The 24,129-nt window shown below is 45.4% G+C and overlaps 1 protein-coding gene across 1 annotated transcript in view; it reads right to left on the bottom strand.

Moving 5' to 3' along the window:
* Positions 1–23,705, bottom strand: part of SERINC5 (serine incorporator 5) — a 98,230-nt gene extending 74,525 nt beyond the window's left edge. Inside the window, exon 1 of the mRNA XM_080924775.1 lies at positions 23,578–23,705. Coding sequence (XP_080780901.1) covers positions 23,578–23,604 — 27 coding nt within the window. The 5' untranslated portion in view covers positions 23,605–23,705. The remainder of the gene's footprint in view (positions 1–23,577) is intronic.
* Positions 23,706–24,129: the final 424 nt, after the last annotated feature.

Raw genomic sequence — 24,129 nt, 5'->3', positions numbered from 1 at the left:
CAGTGTGCATTTTAAGCAGTCCACCCTGCCTGCCACATCACCCCCGGGGTAAGAATGGCTTTCGACGGGTTCACTGCATCACTTGCTTGCAAGAAACTTCCAAGAGCAGCAGCCTTACCCACCCCCACCCCCATAAGGAAATCATTTACCGCCTCCTGCTTTTCAAAGCCTCAAGCCAGAAGCCTCTGCTGGGTGAAGGATTTGCATAAAGCTCCTCATTGGTTACCCAGAACTGCGGAAGTGGCCTAGTTTCTCTTACTCAGCAACCTAGAACTTTCCCAAAGCATGTCTCAGGGTACGAAAGGTTTTTTTTTTTTTTTTTTTTTTTTTTTTTCCGTACAACTTTATTTAAAAAAGAGAGATACATGTACAGATTTTTAAAAGCATTTTGGTATAAAACTATATGAATATATTTTTGTCAGTACTTAATTCTTTTAGAGGTTTGATAGTATGCATTGAAATCTTACTAGTTACCATAAGCATAAAGTACATGTAGGACAGAATGTAACATGGAAATAGTCAAAGTTTTCTTGGTGTGTATAGATTAAACATAATGATTTTTGAATACCAAAAATTGCCACAAGGCTATCTTCTTAGCTCTTGGATTATTAATGATTTAAGGTCCAGGTATTCCACACTCTGAGAGGGTGCTATACACTTTTTTTTTCTAAGAAGGACTGAGGCTTTGACTTTTTGGCCTTATTTTTAAAGACTGTTTTCTGTTAAATCTTTTGATCCACAGACAGGGTAGAATTTTGTGGAACAGTAATAACAAGATAAGCAACTTCTTAGGATTTAAAAGGCAGTTTAAGAGAGTGTAAGGACAAAAAGCTTAAGCCAAATAAATATATTACAGAAAAACACAGCATGAAGAAAAAAGCCAATTTGAGATTTAAACCACAAGATTATGTTAAAATCAGTAGTCATTAGCTTTGCTGGGTTGCTTTGAAAAGAGCCCAAGCCCTGGCCACTGATTCTCAAGATACACTGTGTACTTTAAGTTGAACACTGGTGTACAGCAAGAAGGGAACGGGGCAGCTGTCCTTACTGCAAGCTGCCTGGCAATGTTGTCCTTGAAAGAGGCCCTGCTGGAAGCTCGTTTGCCCCTTGGTTACTGGAGAAGGGTCTACATCTTTCGGGCTCCAGAAGACCTTGTGGCCTCCCAGACTGTCTCCTATGCAGTCAAAACTCAGCACCCGAAGGCTCACGCAGCACTCACACCAGGACCTGGGGCAGGAATGGGTTTCCGAGTGCAGCCTCTCAGCACAGGGCACAATCCCCCTTCGGTGTGTCCCGACTTTGTCTGTGGATCGGGTGGACACTGGAACTGTCCATCCGTCAGGACTAACAGCCAAATGGGGAGTTGGTATGACTTAAGAGTTGGAGACTATGAAGGAAAACTCCTGGAAAGAAGCTGTGTTTACAAAGACTGCTCACTACAGTGACGTAAAGAGGCCGCAAGACCACAGGTCCAGAGGCCCAATTACTTCACCTTTGGTAATTTTAGTTCCCAACAGTCACTGCTCAACCACCTCTGTGTCCAATCTGAACTAACTTCTGCTGGTTAACACCTTTTAAATATATTCATTCAGCAGAGCACCACATTCACACCCAAAAGCTAAAAATGTCATCAGATAACATCTGAGGTCTATAAAAAAAGCTTCCTCCATCTTGCTGGAACCACCTTCTTAATTTATAACTTTCTTCTATAAAACTAAGAAACTGCTCACTTGACACAATAAGGAATTTGTGGTGTCTGAGCTACTCTTCTATTGCTATGAGGAGCTATTATGAGCAAGGTTCCTTTTAAAGAAGGTATCTAACTGGGGGCTTGCTTACACTTTCAGAGGGCTCTCCGTGGAGATCATGGTGGGGAGCCTGGTGGCAGGCAGACTAAGTAGCATGGCACTGAAGCAGTAGTTGAAAGCTCACAGGATCCTCACACTGCAGGCAGGGAGGGAGAGACTGCGCTGATGTCCCAGTGACACACCTCCTTCAATAAGGTCACACCTCTTCCAACAAGGCCACACCTCCCAATCCTCCCCAAACAGTTTCACTGTCGATCAAGCATTCAAACATATAAATTTAAGGGATCCATTCTCATTCAAACCACCCTGTGGGGTAACCTGCATCCCGGGCCTTGGTCAATCTGAATGACTCCAGAATAAATTCTCTCTTAACTCTCTTTAAGATGAAAGCTGTATTTTTACATTGACAAGTGCACATTCATCTACCATACCCCGCCCCTTATGACTGTTATATGGTAATAACCTGTCTTTCTGCAGCTAAGTTTTCCTGGGCAGCTAGCAGTAAAACGGATTGAGCCCGAGGTTGCTGGCAATGAGAAAAGGCTGAGTCCAGGCTGGAAGATCCTCCCTCTGGAGCTGTTTGCTTATTAGAACAATGAAAGAAGGCAGAACACAGGAAGGGTCAGAGGGCCAGACTCTTCCAGCACCAGCTTTCTGGGAGAAGCTCCAAAGGAGGCTGCTGGAGCGGCTCCAGACCTCACAGCTGAACCGAAGTGTGACTTGAGAACTTCCCTAAGAAGCTGAATGTCTGGGGCTCCCTGCCTAGTCCAGACCTTACATCTCAACAGAGGAAAGCTACAAGTCCAGAGCCTCTAGGCATTCCATCCTATACTGACTTTGAAAGTTCACCAAGTTCCAACAGGGCTTATGTGTTAGAGATTATTAGAGCTCAACAGGAAGAGCAATTTTCTGAGATGCTAGACACCAGCTATACAATCATAGTCAAGATGTACACAGTTCAAATGGTGCTGAATTACACCAGAGCAGACCTGGGCACCAGCCTCCATCCAATGGCAGATGTTCCTCCTCCCCCAACTCCACAGTAACCCAAGGCTGTAGCTCCCAACACCTGCCTCTACAAGCACACTAAGTCTTTTTCAAAGTTCAGTGGCAAATTTACCATAGTCTTGGGTATTCTTAGCAACTTTTGATTTGTAAAATGGTTAACACTATTTTCACCAGGTTCCTTTTTTAAAATAATTATTTTATGTGTATAAATGTATTTTTTCCCTGCATGCATATCTGTACACCACTTGTATGCTTGGTGCACACACTTAAAAAAGGGTGTCAGACCCTCTGGGACTGAGGGTGCATGTAACTGTGAACTACCATGTAAATCCTTGGCATTGAAACCAGGTCTTGTGGAGAAGCCCACAGTGCTTTCGACTGCGTGAGCCATCTCTTCGACCTCCAGCTTTCTTTCTTAAAATCTATGTTAGTGAGAAGGTGTTAAGTGTTGGGCCCTGAATGGGTTTTGCCCATGAGGCTGTGGTTTTTCTTGCAGGGTTTCTGCAATCCTTGTATGAGTGTACAGTGCACTGTGCACCTTGTCTGAGCCTCCACCACTGTCCCTGGGGATCTCAGCCTAGAGTAAGAGACACTACTTATGGCCCTTTATAATACCCTGTCTAAGAGAAAACAGTGAAACCGATGTTTGTTTTATTAAGTTAATACTACTAAATATATGCTAAAGGTTTTGTGTATGTGGTATGTGTGTGTGTGTGATGGTGTGTGAACCTGTGGGTGGAGGCTGAAAGCCAATGTCAGTTGTCTGCCTTGGTCACTTTTTACTTTATTCATTGAGGCAGGGTCTCACAATTGAACCCAGATAAGCCTCCAGCAATGGGAACTGAGTTTCCCAGACAGCAGCACTCAGCTAAGTACTGAACTCATAACTAAGCAGACTATTATCAGAGCAAGAGGGCTCTTTTGTTTCTTCCCGGCAGGACCCTAGAGCTCTTTATTCACCTCTCAAAGGCAGGAGGTGGTGGCTGGACCCCAGCGTCTTCCCACTATGGCTCTCAATCATTGCTTTCCTCCCCCAGCATTAACTTCTTTTGCTGGTTTTGTTTCTGGGTGAGTGGCTGAACTCCGTTCACTGGTGGCTCACAGTCAGCCACAAACAAGCAGCAAGCAAGGTTAAAATGGAGGAACCTGGGAGTGTAAAACTTTAGCACTTGTTTCTAGCTGCCTGGGAAGGAACTGTCTGGTTCTTCCTGACCATATTACTAAAACTGCTTGCAGGAATAAGACCAAAACCTAAAGAAAGCACATTTTAAATCCATATTTAGGACCAATTTAAAAGACCAGGTTTCACTCAGCTAGACTCTGGCCCGACCTAAAGCTCACTGCACCGATCAGATGCATGTGACATCTCTGTGTTCAATCCTTGGAATCCACACAGTGGAAGAAGAGAAACAAAACTAGCAGGTTGTTCTCTAACTAACTAACACCCACCCACCCACCCACACACACACACACACATACACGCATGCACACACGCACATGCATATGTATACATAAAGAATTCATAGCTCTAAGCTCCAAGAATATGAATTTTTAGACTAGATGTTGCTGGGGGCCTCCTTAGCTAGAGGGACTCCATCTTGTATATAGTCTCCAAAGCTACATTCTAAGAAACAGCTGGATTACCGGAAATGGCTTCTGGCCCCAGGTGTTATAGATGAACGGAGACCACACTATGACATCCTATGCTTCATTACTTAGTTCTCAACTGGGAACTCTTCCAACACACCCACACCCCTCAAGGAAGCCACCCAGGGTAAGCCACGTGAAATATCAGGTGTGAGGTACCCAGTGTATGTATGAATTTGACTGGACACCCCTCACCCCTCCTATCTGCAATTTTATGTCTTAAAAGGTTGTTCTGTCCATCCCATCCACCCCCACCCCACTCACATACTTTGGATCGCCAAACCAGCGGTCTCCCTGATATATATATATATATATATATATATATATATATATATATATATATACACATATACACACACACACACACACACACACATATATGCTTTTTGAATAAAGATGCTTTTGCTGCCTCAAGCTTGGTTTTCATAGTGGATTATTTCCAAATTCTCAGATCAATACAATGTAACTGATCTATATATTCACACAGAGACAGAGACTAACAGATTAGGTCAAAAGCAAACTCTGACTACGCCATGTCTGTAAAGGACACAATTTTACTAAGGACAGTGAGATCCGTGACAAAGGAACGGTGCAGCCATAAATACTGGATGAAAGCTTCAAGTATTTCCAGAGACGAAAGGATCAATTTAGCCAGGTGGTGGCGGCGGCTCACACCTTTAATCCCAATGCAGAGGCAGAGGTAGGCAAGTCGGCTTGCAGGACAGCCTGGTCTGCAGAATAAGTTCAAAGACAGCCAGGGCTAAATAAAGAAACCCTATCTTGAGAAAACCAAACAATAAAACAAACAAAACAACAACAACAACAAAGAGATCAATTTATTAAAAGGATATATTTCTGATTGTGCACACATCTAATGAAGCTTCAAAATACATTAAGAAAAAAAAAAGAATGAATGAAAGAGAAAGACTCATGTTTGAACATTTTAACATCAGTTTCCCAATAACCAATAGAACTAGACAAAAGAGGAAAATGAAAAGCAAAACAAAATTCTAGAAAGACGGAAATTTGAGCAACAGTATCAATAAGAATTAATAACTGTATAATGTGTATTTTCAAGAGAACATACAACACTCACCAAGCTATGCCACAGTCCGGGTCATGAGATGACAAATTTAAGGGGAATACAGAAGGCCTTGGGGGTCCAGCTAGGGTATCTACCTAAAATGCCCTAAAGCCCTGGATTAGATCCAGTGGTAGTACACACATGCACACAAATCATAACACACACACACACACACACAGAGAGAGAGAGAGAGAGAGAGAAAGAGAGAGAGAGAGAGAATATATTCTATAAGAATCATGCAATTAAATTAAAAACCAGTAGCAAAAACACCCCTGGAAATTTTCCAAATACCCAGAAATTAAAAACACATTCTCTAAATAACCAGGTGTTCAAAGAAGAAATTATAAAAGAATTTAGGAGAATACTTTGAGCTGAATGACAATGAAAACACAGTTTTACCAACAAGAGGGTACTGACACAGTTTTACATGCTTCCTGGAGAAAATAATGATCTAAGCACCTGCCTCACACAGTCAAGAGGCAAATTAAGCTGAAGGTGAGGCAAACAACAGCACAGAAGTTACTAAATGGAACGTGAATGGCTTCAGCAGATGTGGCAACCCACACCTGCAGAATGGCTCTTGGGAGGCTAGTCCAAAAGAGTCCCAGGCCAGCCTAGGTTACGCAGCACATTCTTATCTCAAAATTGAAAGAAAAAGGGGGAAATGAAAGCTGACAATGAAAAGGGGGGGAAAAAAGCCTTATCTTCCACACGAGTAATAAAGCCAGAGCCAGGCAGATGACCCAGAGACCCTAGCACTAGAAGACAGTGACAGGATACCTCACAGAAACACTCAGGGCCTACCACAGAAGGGCAGCCTGAGTTTTGGAAGAACTGATTCCTGCAAGCTGTCCTCTGACATGACACATGCACCTTCACACAGATGCCCCAACACACAAGAAAAAGTAAATGTTAGAAGGGATTAAACTCCTTAATTTTGAAGGCTTTGATACGTCTGGGTTATTGTATCTATAAATCTATTAATTTTATGTTTCTAGGCCAGCCTGAGGTATATAGAGCAGAAAAACAAAAAAAAAGAGCCTGTCTCAAGTAAACAAGGACAAGGACTATTGAAAGGAAAAGATGACGGGGCACCAATGTTGTGAAAAGATGACGTCCCGGGTCCCGGGTTTCAGCACCAATGTTAAGGGAAGGATGAAGAGAGTGGGGGGCATATGGTCAAGGGGAGGCTAGGGGCAGGGCCAGACCTGCTCTCCACACAGAACAGATATCTAGCAAGGGAGTGCAGTTTATTGGTTTCTGTTTACTGTAAATTAAACCAAAGCATCCCAAGAAATAGGGACAAAGGCTGCAAAAAGCCCATGGGTGAGTCAGCAATGGGGCTAAATCTGAGGCAGTGCTCCTTGGAGGCGGTACTCCAGAATGAGATCCAGGCTTGGCCTGGATCTAGTAAAGGGGGGGTGGGGGGGACTCCCAAGGGCAAAAAGTCCTAGAATGAGGGTCAGTAAAAACATCTGTTAAAAGTCATGGAATGAAAGGAAAATGAGGTATCTGGTCGTGAGGAAATCTAATGTCCTCACACAGGGCACCAATGAAAGGAAATGATGACGGGGCACCAATGTTGTGAAAAAATGACATCCCGGGTCCCAGGTTTCAGCACTAATGTTAGGGAAAGGATGAAGAGAATGGGAGGCATATGGCCCATGGAGGTGCGGTGAGGCCTGGGAGCAAGGGAGATGCCTCTGGGGGGGCCCATGTTTGTTGGGAATCCCTTCCCCCCGAGGGACCAGCCACACAACGAGGGTAGTAGAGGCAGAGAGAGAGAGAGAGAGAGAGAGAGAGAGAGAGAGAGAGAGAGAGAGAGAGAAGCAGAGGCCGGCCATGAGGAAGAGGAGGGGTAGGAGTGGGAGAGCAAGGCTGCAAGAGGCCAAGAGGCCTAGAGAGGCAAGAGAGAGAGGGGGCAAGCAGCCCCTTTTATAGTGTCAGGTCACTGGGGCAGAACATACCTGGCTATTGCCAGGAAAGTGAGGGGTGGGGTTTACAGAATCCCAACAACTATAATGGTAGAAGACTTGTCTCCAATATGCAGGGCCCTGGGTTTCTATCTCCAGCACTGTGATGGTAATGGTGATGGTGGTGGTGATGATGGTGGTGATGGTGGTGGTGGTGGTGATGATGGTAGTGGTGTTGGTGATGGTGGTGATGGTAGTGGTGTTGGTGATGATGGTAGTGGTGTTGGTGATGGTGGTGATGATGGTGGTGGTGGTGATGGTGATGATGGTGGTGATGGTAGTAGTGTTGGTGATGATGGTGATGATGGTGGTGATGGTAGTGGTGTTGGTGATGATGGTGATGATGGTGGTGATGGTAGTGGTGTTGGTGATGATGGTGATGATAGTGGTGATGGTAGTGGTGGTGGTGATGATGGTGGTGATGGTAGTGATAAATACAAGCAATAAACACCCTAGCTGAGAAGGAACATAAGTGATCCGTATCAAGAATGATAAGGAATAAGGAAGACATCATTACACATATGTATCAAGCAACCTAACATTTAGAACCACAAACTAATAGAAGAGATTCTTTCTTCTAATGACAAGAAGGTAGGTGGAGCACTGGCCTTTGTGTGCAGGCACAGGAGGCCATCAGATCTCCCTGGAGCTCCCATCATGCAGCTGACGTGGTGCTGGAAGCCAAGCTCAGGATCTCTGAACTAGTAAGTGCTCCTTACTGCACACCCATCTTCCCTGACCCTAGAGGGGGGCAGATATTCAGAAAGACGACAGGAGAAAACCCAGCCGTCTTTGCTCTCAGGCAGGGTTATACTCTGCACTTCCTGCCTCCCCATCTTTACACCTTAGTGCCTGCTTTCTGTAGGGCCTCTTCCCCACATGCCTCGGTGTGCTAGCATCCCATCCCATCCGCGCATGCTCCTTGCTAGCATCCCATCCCATCCGCGCATGCTCCTTGCTCGTGACCTCTACATCCCAGCCCCAACTTGTGCCTCCATAGCCAATTCTATTTCCCAGTGCTGAAGAATCTGTCAAATTCTGCTGCATTCCTCAGAGTCTGCATTAGAACCTTACCAGTGAGTATGCAGATGGTTACAAATATCCAACTTCCGGTTGTGGTCTCTGCTGTACGAAGGACTTGGGGCAGACAGGTCCAGTGGTCTAAACAGAAGTACTCCATAAAACTAGCCAAAGACACTGACATTCAGTGTGCATTTGTTGTTAATGAATTTTACCATGGTATATTTACCTATTGGGTTGCAAATCTGAGGCCAACCTGGGCTACAGGGTGAGTTCCCGGACAGCCTGCTAGTTTTGGGGTTTGGTGGTAGTGAAAGACCAGGATAAGCTTTGTAGAAGAAAACTCAAACCAACAGGGCCTACTGTGTTGAATGAGCCAGGCAGAAAATGGAGCCAAAAGAGGAAGAGACTTGAGTTCTGATGACCACATTTATGCCCCTGTATCCAACTGTGCCTGAAGCTAATAGTACATTACCTGGACTTCTCAGTTATGTGAACCAATAAATTCCCTTTTATGTTTAAAAAAAGAAAAAGAAAGAAAAGAAAGACCAGGATAAATCCTGACCCCCTAACAGGTAAAGTAGAAGACCCCTAGCAGGTAGTGTAGAGCCAAAAATGTAGAATAGCAAGTTCAGTGACTCTGTTTCAGGAACTGGCTGACCATAAAGAATTTATGGCCTTAAGGTCAGGATGACTCTCTTTCAGAAACTGACTGACCATAAAAACATAAAAGTTAAATAACACATCATAAACAATCTTGAGAAACCGGATGTTCCCCTGGCGATTCTTCACTGGTATTTTTGGTATTCTCCAAAGACGTTACCCTCCTCCCCCCAGGTTGTGGTTTGTTTCCTTTAAAACCCCCTTCTTGCAGCCACTCGGGGTCAGACTCCTCTACTCCTGCATGGGATGAGTCTCAACCCCAGTGCACTGGTCCATTAAAAAATCTCGTGTAATTGCAGCAAGGACGGTCTCTCGTGAGCTCTTGGGGGGTTGAGTTATCCCGAGACTTAACTGAGGTTCTCCCCTCTGCGGAGGTGGGTCTTTCATTTGGGGGCTCAGTCCGGGATTTACAACCACCCTCGTCTCTGAAGACCCACTTGGAGGTGAGATATTGTCTGTGTCTTTGTAATTGTCTGTGTCTTTGTAATTCTGTGCCAGCTAAATTCTGGTTCTGTACTTTTGGTTCTGCAGTTGCTCTCGAGTTCTGATTCTGGTTTTGCAGTCACTTGCGTCTCAGGTAGAGACAGAGGCTCACATCTCCGGTAAAGGCAGGGAGTGCGAGTATTGGTAGATGTACCAGGGGCTCACCGACTGCGTTGCCTTGGGAGAACTCCCAAGAGGTCTTAAGAAACCCCAGGGATGCCTGAGTGATTCCTGTCTGGGTGCTGGTGAGGGTACAGTAGTTCTCCTGGACTGGAGAAGCTGTACGCCCTCCCAGCCATCTGTATTTCTGGAGTGGTTTTGTCTGTCTAGGTGGAGACAGGCATCTGTTAGTCTTTGTCTATGTGTCTTAGGTTTCTGTTTTGTGTTACGTGTGACTGACGGTGAGACAGACTGTGACTGTGACTCCTCTGAGTTTGACTGAAGATAACGATAGAGCACACAGTTTGTCAGTTAAGATTTAAAAAGGACTATGGCAGACTTTTTGCTCCAGAGAACACCTTTGACTTACATTACTGTCTGGCAAGATTTAGTTCAGAATCCCCACCTTGGGTCCAGCCCTGGGTGCACATAAAAATAAATTGGATAATGAAAAGTGTAAAATCCAACAGGATGCCCTATAGCTTCATAACGGCTGCTCTCACAGTACAAACGCTCAGTGAGAAGTGTAGACTTGTATGTGTATGGGAAGGTAATAGGCACGTGGAGATTCCAGGACAACTTTCAGAGTCAGCTCTCTCCTCCAACCCAATAGATCCCAGGAAATGAACTCAGGTCACCTGGCTTGGCTGCCAGCACCTTTACCAGGTGACCTTTACCGGGGCTCTCATGAGCTCTCGCTTTTTCCTTCCTTCCTTCCTTCCTTTCTTTTTTAAACTTCTTAGATAAAATATTCTTGGGCAAGGCTGGATGAGACACTGCAAAAAGTGTGGACCTTCTCATGGGAAATATGTTCGGAGCACATAAACAGCTGTGCACACAACTGCATGGATTCCCTCTAGCCCACTCATGTAGACCAAACTACTCATGTGTTCCTATCAGTAGACCCTACACAACCCCACCCCCCTCTCCTTCCCCAGAGAGTGAAGATCCAAAGCTGAGAAGATCCAAACCCTCCAGGAGCTGCAAAGAAAGCCACCTCAGGAGGGATGTCACCCTAAGAAGCTAAGCACTGATTAACAAGTTGTGGGTAAGTGGATAAGCAGATAAGCCTTTCATGTATATTATCCTGGATATCCAGTGAAGATATACCAACAGACAAACTGCTTTAAGGATTCTGTCAGCCTAAACAAAAACAGCAGGCCAATGGAGCCAGTCAAAAGTATTCCAGGGTCCTTACAGAACACTAGCAAAGCCATGGATACAGAACCCCAAGTCAGACAAGTTTCATTACTATGGTTACAAAGCAGTGCCGTTGTTTCTGAGCACACCACTGCAGGTCAGAGCATGAAGTCAGGAACAAAAGACCAAATTCCTCCTTGGTTCCTGTGAACCAAGATCAGAGGCAACCAGGAGAGCCAGCCCACCATTAAAGTGCTCACTGAGTCCAAGAACAAAAGGCTGGGGGGAAATTCCACAAAGACTCTACAAGCTTTGTTTCAAAATGCAATTAGTCAGTCCATAAAACAATGTTGTGTAAACAAAAGTCTGGTTCTCCTCTGGCTCCCCATCTTCTCATAAACACCACTCCCAGTTGTATTTGAGTTTGTCCTACTTTTCTTTTGACTAGACTCGGTTCTGTAAGGAGCAAAGAATGGTATCTAATCACTTCTTCCTCCTGGAACATGATTTCAAACCACAGCACTTCAGAACGTACTTACTCTGTGTGTGATACAAGCCCAATCCTACTAAGTTTTTCCACAGCAGCTGCTTTCTTGAGGCAAACTACAGAAGAAAGGCCAAGAGCAAAAGCCTCCCTCCCTTAAGATGCAGACAGATGGTTTATATAAGCAGACCAAACCACCGAGTGAATTTCCTACACGTACATTGACTACACGGACTTGCAGGATCCACTGCAAAAATCTTTTAAAATTATCATTCTTAAGAAAATAAAATAATCGTCAACATACAAACCAGAAGCTGGAGGAAAGGTTTTACAACGCTCTTTTACTAGGGCTGCAGAGGGTCACACTTCTGACCACTTAGAAAGCCTAGTATTTGAGGATAATCACGGTGGCCTAGTTTGGTAATTTGACAACATTGCTCACAACATTCAATCAGAACACTGAACTCCTCCGACAAACAGCAGTATGAAATGTAAACTTACCAGTAAAGCTGCCTACCTTGGAATGATACAATGGGACAAGAGCTTTGGTCATTAGGTCACTGCTCAGCTCTGGGAGAAGATCAAGGGGTACTGGAGCAAGTGCATTAGGCAGGCGTTAACAGCTTTTCAATACCAGAAACAGTTTGATCCAGGAAGGGAAAGCAAGTGCATATAGCAGCTATTCCTACAAGCCTAGCAGCTTGTGTAAGAACCCTTCTTAGTACAGGATGAACACCTATAATTCCAGGATTGAGAAGCTGAAGGAGGAGGACGGCAGGAAGTTCAAGGCCAGCTAGTCTACAAACACAGAGTTCCAGGCCAGCCTCCGCTACAGTTAAGATCTGTCTAGGAGGGAAATGGGTGAAAAAAAGAATTTCTATCATCCCAGCACTAAAGAGCAGAGCCAGGAGGATTGCCACAAGTTCATAGCCAGTCTGACCTAACAGCAAGTACCAGGCTGTCTTAGTTCTATTGCTGTGAAGAGACATCAGGACCACAGCACTCACTTCACTGGGGGCTTGCTCACAGTTTCAGAGGCGTGGTCCATTGACACCATGGCTAAGAGTATGGTGGCATGCATGGCACTGAAGGAATAGCTGAGATCTACATCCTGGTCCACAGGTTGAAACAACACTGGCCTGGCTTGAGCTTCTGAAACCTCAAACCCCAACCCCAATGATACAGTTCCTCCAACAAAGCCATATCTACTCCAGCAAGGCCACGCCTCCTAATCCTTCTAATCCCTTCAAAGAATGTTACTCCAGTTGACTGAGCAATTAAATATATAAGAACCCTTATATATTTACACACACACACACACATTGTGTAACTCCAATTCTCTGGAATCTTTTGATACATGTACATACATGTACACGCATGAATGTATGCGTGTGTGTGTGTGTGTGTGTGTGTGTGTGTGTGTGTAAATGTATCAAAATATTCCAGAGAACTGGAGTTACACAGCTCAGACTACAAGTAGCCATGCCACCAGACTCACTGCCTTACCTTCACTGAGGACTGTAAGGATGATTACATTAAGACATCTGGCCAAAGTACTAAGTGAAGTTGATGAGACTCATGGTCTACTCACTGACCTGTGAGAAATCTACTGGCAGTATTTACATGGAAAACACCAGTCAGGGAGCAAGCCCTGGGGCAGGGGTGTGACTTTACCTCTTTAGCTCAGAGATTAGTCAAACCATTTTCCACTTCCTCTATACTGGTGGCTACCCAGCCTCCTGAGCACTCTGTACTCTGTTCTGCCAACAAAGATCCAGCCTACATCCATTTGTCAGCCATCATGAAACTCAAGGGAAAAGACGCGAGGGAGCTACTTTCATGCCAAGAATGCCGCTCACATAGCAACCTTCTCTCTCTTACTGTGAAAGGGAAGGAAGGGGCAGAGACTTACCTCTTCAACGCTGGAATGTGGCTAAACCCTGCTAAGAACCCGCCTGGCCACCATTCCAGAATCAGCTCACCATGAGCTGTCCTAGCCCACAGCTCCATCAATAGAAAATAGCCAGACAGCATGGTTGAGACAGTAGACAGGCATCCACTGCATTTTATATGCTAAAAAACGGGCAAATGACTAGAAAACTTAAAGTGCCCCATACTTTAATGGGATAATGACAGGACTCAAATTTAATGTAGCCAAACGACACTAGGCACACTAAAACAGAAAAAACTCACAGTGTGTGTGTGTGTGTGTGTGTGTAATAAAAGTAATATATATATACATACATATATATATATATATATATATTAAACTCAAAGTTAAAGACTAAAAATGATTGAAATGACCCAGTTTTGCAAAGTAAAATCACATATATTAAACAAAAATGACTGGTTGTATTAATTACCAAAACATGGTTCTCTCTGGGTAATGATAAGGGATTTTTCTTTTCCTCACTGTTTCACAACCCTGCCACATAATTCAAGAGTCCTGAAAAGAATAAATCTGTGCCTGGATTCCTTCCAAGCAAGGGTCAGAACATCCAACACAATGAGGACTCAACAAAGCCCAGAAGGACAAGGGCTTTGTAACCCTCCTCAAGGCAATCAGCTAAGTCACAGAGCATGCTCTGCACACAGGATGCCACACACTGTGCTAGCCAGGACACACTTCTAGTCACTACATAACAAACATCAGGTGGTAGAGACAGAGCTAAGCCCAAAGACTGCAAGAACTCTCTAAGAAATCAACACTGAGAAATTATTTATCTAGCTGCCTGTCTTAAAACTACTTTCAATACTGGGTTTCCTAGAGAAGAATGAAGAATTTTCTTGGGGGTGTCATCGATATTTTATGGTGTGTAATGTACTTTTTTTATTTGTATGTGTGACTCTGTACATGTGCATGCATTGCATGCACACCCATGCGTGCCTGCGTGCGTGCGTGCGTGTGTGTGTGTGCGTGCGTGTGTGTGTGTGTGTGTGTGTGTGTGTGTGTGTGCATGTATTCACAGAGGCCAGAGGAGCTAGCTTCGAGTTGTGAGCTGCCTAGTGTGGGTGCTGGAAAACACACTTAGGTCTGATGCAAGAATAGCCACTACTCCTAAGAGCCACCTGCCAGTGCTGTGATTTACTTTAAGTACAACTTCATGGGTTGTCTACAATCCCAAGGTGGTCCACCACTTGCCCCAAAGGCCAGTTAATACCTACAACAAGCCTCCTGCCTGGGTTCCAGTTACCCCTAGCTCAGAAGACGCCAGAGGACCAACCCATTAACACACCAGAATAAATACTAATACCTAATAAGACCTCAAGATCCTGAGTACTTAGGACTCTGCCAAACTCCAGTACTAGGAAAGTGGGCCTGACTTCAACACGGCTTGCAGGAACATCGGGCCACATACAACTAAGCATCACATGTGGAAAAGCTGAGGGCTGACAAAAAAAAGCCACTCATCTGCGGTGGCTAATATTTCTTTCTTTCTTTCTTTTTTTTTTTTTTAAGAGCATTTATTAAGAGATTCCAAGCTCCCTCATGTCCCTTGAAAATACAAACACAAGAGACCTCATTCTTTTCCATTTCTGCATCTGTAGGTTCAGTCAATTAATTTCCAAAACATCTGGAGCCAGCTGTGATGGCACATGTCTACACTGCAAGCACTGAGGAGGCACAAACAAGAAGATCATGAGGTTAAGGCCAGCTTGGTCTACAGTGAGATCCTGTCTCAAAAGTCTAACAGTGAGGAATAAAGTGCAGCAGCTCAGTGCTTACCTCCTATGTGCAAAGCCCTGGTTCACTCTTTAAAATCTCCACAACTGCCTGGCAGTCGCAGTGCACACCTTTGGACCTGGCACTCTGTACGTTTGAGACCATCCTGGTCTACAGAGTTCCAGGACATCAAGGGCCACACAAAGAAACTCTGTCTCCAAACACAAACAAAGCAAAATAAAGTTCTCTCTCTACTCAACATGTACTTAACTTTTCTCCTTTCTTTTTTAATAATTTAATTGTATTTTATGTGCGTCCATGTTTTACCTGCATTTGTCTGTGTGATGCTCTCAAATCCCTGAGTTATAGACATTTGTCGGCTGCCAAGTGGGTACTGGAAACTGAACCTGAGTCCTCTGGAAGAGCTAACTTTGGGCTCTTATCTGTTGAGCCATCTCCAACGCAGAACTGGCTTTTCTTGCTACTATTCCCCTAAGCCATACACTGTAACAATAAAGCAATACCAACATAGTCTCAAGTATGAGTCAACCAAAGATAGTTAAATGTTGTAGATTGTCGTCTTTATGCAGGTGAAGGCAGGCACAAGATAAAACAAGGCCTGTCATTGGACAAGAAAAAAGGGTAGGTGGGAACAGAGTTTTGGAAAGGGGGAGAGATGACAGAGAGAGCGGGAGAGGCAAGATGGAGAATGAAGATGAACCATGGCTCTGCATAACCACAGGTAGACATGAATATATTAAAAGGGATGGATTGTTATAGGACAGTTAGTCTTACCTAGGTGGGCTGATTATATGATGTCAATTGGCTCTGAGTTTATTGTGTGGAAATTTTGTGGACTGTAAATTTACTAGGCTAATCTGACATAAAACCATTGTTAATTACCAGTTTCTGGAGTTTTGAGTTTGTCGGGATGGTTGAAGTATGCGCAGAGTTCACGGCTGGCCCTTTGCTGGGAGAGGGCGGCAGCAGCTTATGGCTAGCAGAGGGACTAGAGAGCCAGGTCTCTGAGACCAGATAGTCAGGCAGCCACACTGAGATAAATATGACATGGAATGGTGAACGAAATGGCTAGCCCCTTTGTAATATTTACCGGAATAAAATGACCACAGAAGGATGTGCAAAGTCACATGTAAAATCTGCTGTGCCAAGGACAATGATGAGCTGAAGGCATGGATTTAAAAGACAGTTTATCAGAGTCGGGCATGGTGGTGAACATCTTCAATCCCAGTACTCAGAAGACAGAGGCAGGCAGATGTCTGAGTTCAGGGCCAACCTAGTCTACAGAATGAGTCCCACAACAGCCAGGGCTACACAGAGAGATCCTTCCTGTCTTGAAAAAAATTTTAATCGGAGCAAACAAAGTGACACTGACACTCAAGCACAAGCATGTGTATACACGTGCAAGTCACTCAACCATTCCCTTAAAATATGGCCAGAGGATGGCCCCGTGGGTAACTGCTCGCCACACAAGCCTGGCAACGTGACTCCAAGTGTTGAAGAAGTGAAAACAGAAAGCCTACTCCTCAAATAATTAAAAAACATATTTTAAAATATTTTACAAGGAGAGCCACAGATGTAGCAAGCAAGAGAGAGAGAGAGAGAGAGAGAGAGAGAGAGAGAGAGAGAGAGAGAGATGCCCTAAGAGGGAATGGGTATTTTGCTATGTGAGGTAGGTTACATGTTCTTATTTCATGCACTGTTCATGTGGAAACTTAGCTGGGCATTTCACCATCTTGTTAGGTAATAAATGCTGGAATGCCCACCATTTGTGTTGCTTGAGACTGGCCACTCATGTTAGGCTCTAAATGTCCAGACATCACAAGTCACTAGGGTCGGAGGAGCCAGTCTAAGTGTTGAAGTGTGTGGATTTCTGCTTCTTATCTCTACAAATAGAACTTTTTTATGAGGCACATGAGCATCTGCAAATTTTAGCATAGAGAAGAACCAATCCTCCACGGACACTACAGGGCTGGGACACTGGTGCAGTAGGGGCTTTGTCACGGACTAAAGCCCACTCCTTATGATACCATCCACATACCTTGGGATCCTGCTCTGTGGGAAAACAAACTCTGACCAGAGCCAGCTAGCAGGCAGAGCTGACATGGACACATCACAACAGCCACCCTTGGTAACTCTTCCCTCCCTATAGACTTGGGCCACTACTCACTACCTCACCCCTTCCTACTCCCCTCTGTAAAAAGCTAACCAGTCAGGTGGCCACGCCTGTCGTTCCAGCACTTGGGAGGCTGAGGCAGTAGTCCAACCTGGGCCAGCCAGAGCTACATAGCAAGGTGCCATAAAAAACAAGCAAGCAGCTCACTCTGCATAAAATGGAAGAAGTTCAGTTCTTTACCCAATACTTGGCAAATGGAATATTATGCTATAATAAATGTCCCATGTGTTTGTTTTTTAACCTTTGACAACGGATGATAACCCCTGATAGCATTAAAGGCTTTGTTAACATAATAGACATCAGAGGTCAGCTTTTGTTAAGGAAAACTTCAATATCAAAAAATATGATCTTACTTGCTCTTACCCCCTTGTCCCTCCTCTCCCCATCACCCACCTTGTGTGTTCATGGTCGGCCTCTACTCTACTCCTCTTCTTTCTCCTTTCTCTTTGCCCCTACTGCCCTCTTAACTTCCCTCCCGCTGCCCTGAATAAACCCTATTCTATACTAAAAAACAACAATAACAACAAAAAAAAAAGAAAGGAAGGAAGGAAGGAAGGAAGAAAGAAAGAAAGAAAGAAAGAAAGAAAGAAAGAAAGAAAGAAAGAAAGAAGGAAGGAAAGAAAGAAGGAAAGAAGATCTTGCCAGGTATAGTGACAAATGCCTTTAACCCCAGGACTCAGGTAACAAAGCCAAACTCTGAGTTTGATGCTCAGGTCAATAAGAATTACATAATGAGATGTGTCTCAAAACAAACAAACAAACCTGTAAACCAGATGCTGTGCCACACCCTGCAATGCCATCACTGGATAGAGGCAGAAAGATCTAGAAGATCAGGGTACTCCTCTGGTTGAAAGCCAGTGTGGGTTACATTAGATCTAGTCTCAAGATAAAAGGAGGAAACAGGGGAGGGAGAGAAAGAAGGAAGGATGTAGGAAGAGATAGACAGAGGATATGTAGATTTGTCTGTAAACATCTGGGCACATCTGCCCTTGTGGACACAGCTGCAGAGATGGGCTGAGTCTTTACTTTGTCAATGGCAATCACAGACTGGATCTGTCTTTGAAGTCCTGCTAGTGTGGTTGCCTCAGCCCATGCAGAAGTTGGTGAAGTTCTTTCTCCCTACTAGAAGGCGCTCACACTGCCCCCAGGGAACTTTCCAAGCATGCCACGGCATCAAAGAAGGCAAAGAGCTGAGCTCCCCAGAGCTTCAGGAAAAGCTGCAAGACCAGCAAATGTTTGTGTAGTTGGCAAAACTCAGGTCTCTAACGTGATGTTCGTAACTTGGACCAGATAAGAAGGAAGAAACTAGTCATTCCCCCTTCCCTATTGGTAGCCAACAATATCCACCAAAACAGCCCAATCGCTGAATACTCAGAACTGCCTAATGTCCATTAAGGGCAGTCATGTATTTGTGCCTCAGACTAATAAGAAAAACAAGGAACTACGAAGCAGGTAAGTCAGCCAACTGAAGCCTGGAGGGCAGTACCAAGGCCTGGGCGCATCAGTCTATTGGTCTATTCCTTTGCACTTTCAGTTGTCTCACCTGTGGTAAGCAGGGCAGTTGTCCAGAATGATATGTTTATAAAATAAGCAACATACTGGGCACTGAGTAAATTTCTATCACCACCACTACCACGATTATCACAAATGTTTACACTTGCCTGCAGGAAACCCTGACAACTCTTACTCTCAAATTGTCTTGAAAGAACTGTCTATGTATATTTTTTTAAGCATGCATCTCATGTCACCTCTAACAGTCACAGCTCTCTGACACCATCATTCCCAACCAGCCCCTAAAAGAGAAGAGCAAAGAAGCTCTCTACCCACCCTCTGTCCCAGTGTCTAACCCAGGAGGTGCTGCATGGCCTCTCCCCGGCCACCCCTCCTCCACTAGCACCCATTAGCCAGCAGCCAAGCAAATCTGAGGATCAAGAATTGGTGGAGCAACCATAAAAGAGATGACCGGCAGACTAGTGTCACATGTAATCCTCATCCTAGTCTAAGCATCACCCATTCTACAGATAAGGAAAACTAAAGACGAAGAAGTGACTTTTTCCGAGGCATAGCTCCTTGCCCATATCCAAAATTTTTACCTGCAATCTTAAACTTATTTTGACTTAAATATCAATTCAAACCCCAACACTCTGCAGTCTCATTGGATTTAATAACAGGCATTTCAAGGGTCACAAAGCCAGAAGAAAACTATGGGTCTCTTTGTCAAATATTCACCTCCTATTTTATCTCATTAAATGGCACTACCCACCTATGCACACAAAAAACAAACCCTAAGCTGGGCATGGTGACACACCTTTCCTTTCAGCACTCAGAAGGCAGAGGCAAGCAGATCTCTGTGAGTTCGAGGCCACCCTGTTCTACAGAGAAACCCTATCTCAAAAAACAAAACAAACCCAAGTCCTGTTCTCTTCTCACACCCACTTCTAATCCATCTCTACCTCTACAAAGAAAGTCCTTTGTAAACTCTGAAACACCCCACTGTACCCACTCCGGCAGCTAAAGCCTCACTGAAGGTGGCATGCCCGCTCTCTCTTTCTCTCTCTCTCTCTCCCCGCCCCCCTGGACTACAATAAAGATGGCTGCCAGAATACAAGTCCATCAGGAAGAGATGCGTGTACACAGCAGAGCCTCAAACCTAACCCAGCACATACAAAGAAGCATGACTCACAAAGAAGCAATACTCACTGTTAGGGCTAGAGAAATGGCCCCTCTCTTGACAGCATTGCCTGCTCTTGCATAGGACTCGGGTTCGAGTCCTGGCACCCATATGGCAGTTCATACCCTCTGTAACCACCCCCGGTAGGGGGCGGGCTCAAGACCAATACAGGAACAGGACCCAGCACCTGTGCTCCTGTGCTTATAAGAAAGTGGGGGCTGCAGAGGGTTATACTGGAGGCAGCCCCAGGAGAACCAACACCCTCTTCAGGCTTCCGAGGGCACCAAACAAGTACATGGTACACAGACATACACATAAGACTGAAATTAAATATATATTTATATATGTATAAATATACATATATATATATATATATATATATATACACACACAGACACACACACACACACACACACATATATGTATGTATGTATGTATGTATAGATAGCCAGACAGGATAGCACACAGAAGCAGAGGGAGAAGAAGAACCGGGTATGTAAGGCTAGTTAGTCTCTGCTTCACAGAGTTTGAAGTCAGCCAAGTTAAATGAGGAAAAAACAAAAAACAAACAAAACCCTTGTAACCAGGCATATCAGGTAGTACAAACCTTTCCTCTGCACTTGGGAAAATGAAGCGGAAGAGTTACAAGTTTGGGGCCAGCCTTGCCTACCTAGCAAGACCTGGTTTTTAAGAAACAAAGACTAAATGAGCAGCTATGGATACTTAGTCTGTCTCCTTAGGTCACCCCCTTTCTCCCTGCCAGTCCAGCCTTCACAGTACCCAAAGCAATCTTCCAAGTCCAACTCAGCCCACAGCGGGCCCATGCTCACACCGTTCCTCTCGCTGCCATTGGGATAAAACCCGAACTCCAGAGAGGATCTGTAAGGTCAGCTCATGTGTGGTGATCCCCCAACCGTGAAATTACTTTCATTGCTACTTCATAACTGTCATTCCCCTACTGCTGTGAATTGTAAGGTAAGTACCTGTTTTCAGGTGGTCCTAGGGGTCAAACCATCCCCATCCCCCACTGGGTCCTGGCCCGCAGGATGACAACCACTGCTAGGTCCATGGCAGGAACGGGGCCTGGCACCTGTGTTTGTAAGGCTGCAGGATTGCTAACATCTCTTCAAGTTGTGGTTTTTGGTTTGTTTCATTCAAGGCCCTCCAGAAAATCTGTAAGTACCCATATGAAAGTGCAAAAATCTAGATCTTACAGGGACCTATTTGTTGTGACCTCATCCCTTCTCATTAGCCATCCTGGAGCCTGAGAAACGTCTCAAACTGAGCTCACTCACGAACACACCCATCTACACAAGTGATGACAAGTCTTTCTAGAGTGATCTGCAAAAACTCCTGAATAAAAATGCCCTGGTCCCCAGTGCGGGCACAGGAGTTATGCCCAGTGCTCTCTTTGCTTGGGGCAAATGCTCTCTGGCTCCTGTCATGCCCAGTGACTCTTGGGCTCCCCACAGGTATATGACTCATTGTGTGGGATTCCAGGCAGACAGTCTCCAATCTTATCTGGCCCAGCCAGTTCTGGCACCTACTCTAAGTCCAGCCCCCATATTCTCTCCATTATAGCTCCATTCTGCAGGCATTTTCTCAGAGTTTTCACCCACCCTTCCTGAGGCCCGTTTACTACCCAGCCTTGTTACAAGACTACTAGATCTATTGTTGTATGATTGTTTACATGCTCATGGGAAGTCCTTACATGTATGTACACACACATTGTCATTGCCAGCAGAGATGTTTGGCTTCCTACAATGTATCCTCCTTTCTAGCACTTAGCAGGTGCTTGTGGATACAAACCACAGAGATTTGAGGCTGGGGGAGGGGGTCATTTTGTACTAGGGGCTGAATCTAGTCAAATGCAAGCTGGGCAAGCATTCTAACTAAATCTCACACCCTCACATAAACTCCTGCCAGGGGTTCAACAGTCCCAAACTATACAAAACAACGGCATGCGTGGCTGCTCACTACACTGAAACCTACTGAAGTGAGACCAGCAGCACCAGAAAGCAGAAGTTATTATCCTGTGGGGAAATGGCCAGGACTTGGTTCTTTCCAAAGTCCTAAGGGGGGATTTTTAGAAACAAGTCATAAATCCTAGCAAAATATCACTCATACCAACATTAAAAAAAAAAAAAAAAAAAAAAAAAAAACTTCACTTAAGTACTAACAATAATTCTCAGAACCTGATATCAAGTCCCTGTCAGGAAAGTTTCAAGGGGCTTCAAGAGAGAGGGGCAGATGGCCCCAAATATATGCAATTACTATTCAATGACAAGTGTTGCATTAAAATGGATTTGGAGGTGCTGCTCAAACAGCACTTGCCTGGAACTTACAGAACCTACTATGTTCCACTCCAGAGCCACTTCGAAAGAAGAAAGAACTTGCAAACAACCTTTTCTGGCCCCTCTTCGTCTAAAAAAGCCTGAATGGGACACATTCCTTCCTTCCATCCTTCCTTTCCAGATATGGAGTGGAGGGGCATCATTTTACCTCACATCAAAAAAAAAAAAAAAACAAAAAACAAACAAAAAAAAAAAAAAAACCTCAATTTCCTTGAAAATGCTTTACAGACTGCATGCTATGCACACACAGTATTAGACCTCAGAAACCAAGATGACTTCACAGGGCCACCTCAAAGAGGACAGGACGGACTATTGGCCACTAAAACCGATGGGTCCAGAGACACTGCTTAACCACCCTACAGCAGCTCATACAGCTGGCCCCCATTGTCCCAACATTCAAAGTAAACAAGACCAGTCCTGCACCTGCACGCCCACCCACCGCGATCAGATTCGAGGATTGGTTTTGGATTCTTTATAACCCCTTAAAACCTAACAAAAAGACAACACGTGAGAAAAATATCCAGATGGCTTTACCTATTTCTCTGTTGTTTTTCTAACCCTGCAGGAAGACGGGAAATTAAAGGGCTAAAAACCTAATAATTCTCTCCAGTTAGGAGCCGCCTATGGCTTGGATATCGTGAATTTAACTGACAAGATTACAAAACAGGTTCCAGCAAGACGAGTCGCAAAAAAGGGAGCGAAGGCTCGTGCCCAGCCAGGGCTGGGTAGGGTCGGGTTGGTAAACCCGTAAAGCAGGGCTGAGCCTTCCCTGCGCCCAGACTTGTGCCCGAGAGTTTGCAAATCGGATATCCAGACATTCTCGTGAATACAGAGCCCCCACGTTATAGCCTTGGAAATGCCAAACGCAGCTGCCCTGCCCGGACTGACGAGTTGTACTCTGAGTATAGAAACAGAAATCTTGTCCAACCCCACGTTTTTCCTGGGTTTATCCCACAAGCTGTGCAGTGGCAGGAGAGCTGCGGAGCTCAGAGCCACTACTGGAGGCTTCGACCAGGTGACAAGTCCTGGGAACGGATGGGATCCTCAGCTCCAGACCCGCTCGCCCCGCCAGCCCGGAATCCCGGAGGCCGGACGCCGAGGTCGCCAGGGTTGCCTCTTGGGCTTCCCCGAGTCCCTTCCCGCCCACAGTGTTTCCTGAACCCGAGCCCGGCTTGCGTCCGCCTCCGCGGTTCTGATGACCCGCGCGGCAGCCCGCCTCGCTCACCTGGCCAGCACAGCACCGAGCAGACATCGCCGCGGCCGACGACCTCGGGGACGCTGCCGGCTGGGCCCGCCACTCAGGCCTTCTCGGCTCGGTCCGCGAGCGCGCGTGAAAAAGCTGGTCTAGCTTCCTAGCCCAGAGCCCAGCAGCCCAGCTGAGGGCTGCGTACCGTGGCTTGAAAACAACCGCCGCCAAGCCCCGCCCCACACCACAGGCTCCGCCCTGAGACAACCCCCCGACTACAGATCCCGCCCATATCTTAGACTCCTCCCCCTAGGCCGGCCCGCCCCTTTCCGGGCATCGCCGTGGACTTCTTCCTCTCTGCTACTTCCGCCGGGGTTAGACCGAAGCAATGGCATTTTACAAGCTCCCGGGTTTTATCGATCGGTCAGGTTTCGCGGCGCCCCTCCGCCCCGGCTCCGGTAAACTAGATTCACTAATAGAAACTGGAGCCCTAGAGAAAGACTCACTCCAGACTGTCCTGCGCTGGTCCCACCACGAGGGCGCCACTGGTACCAGACTGCGATCGCCTTACTGTTCTGAGGCATCTACCAG

This window comes from Micromys minutus (assembly GCF_963924665.1).
Source record: "Micromys minutus genome assembly, chromosome: 11".
Classification (NCBI taxonomy): Eukaryota; Metazoa; Chordata; class Mammalia; order Rodentia; family Muridae; genus Micromys; species Micromys minutus.
This window is presented reverse-complemented; position numbering and strand designations above follow the sequence as displayed.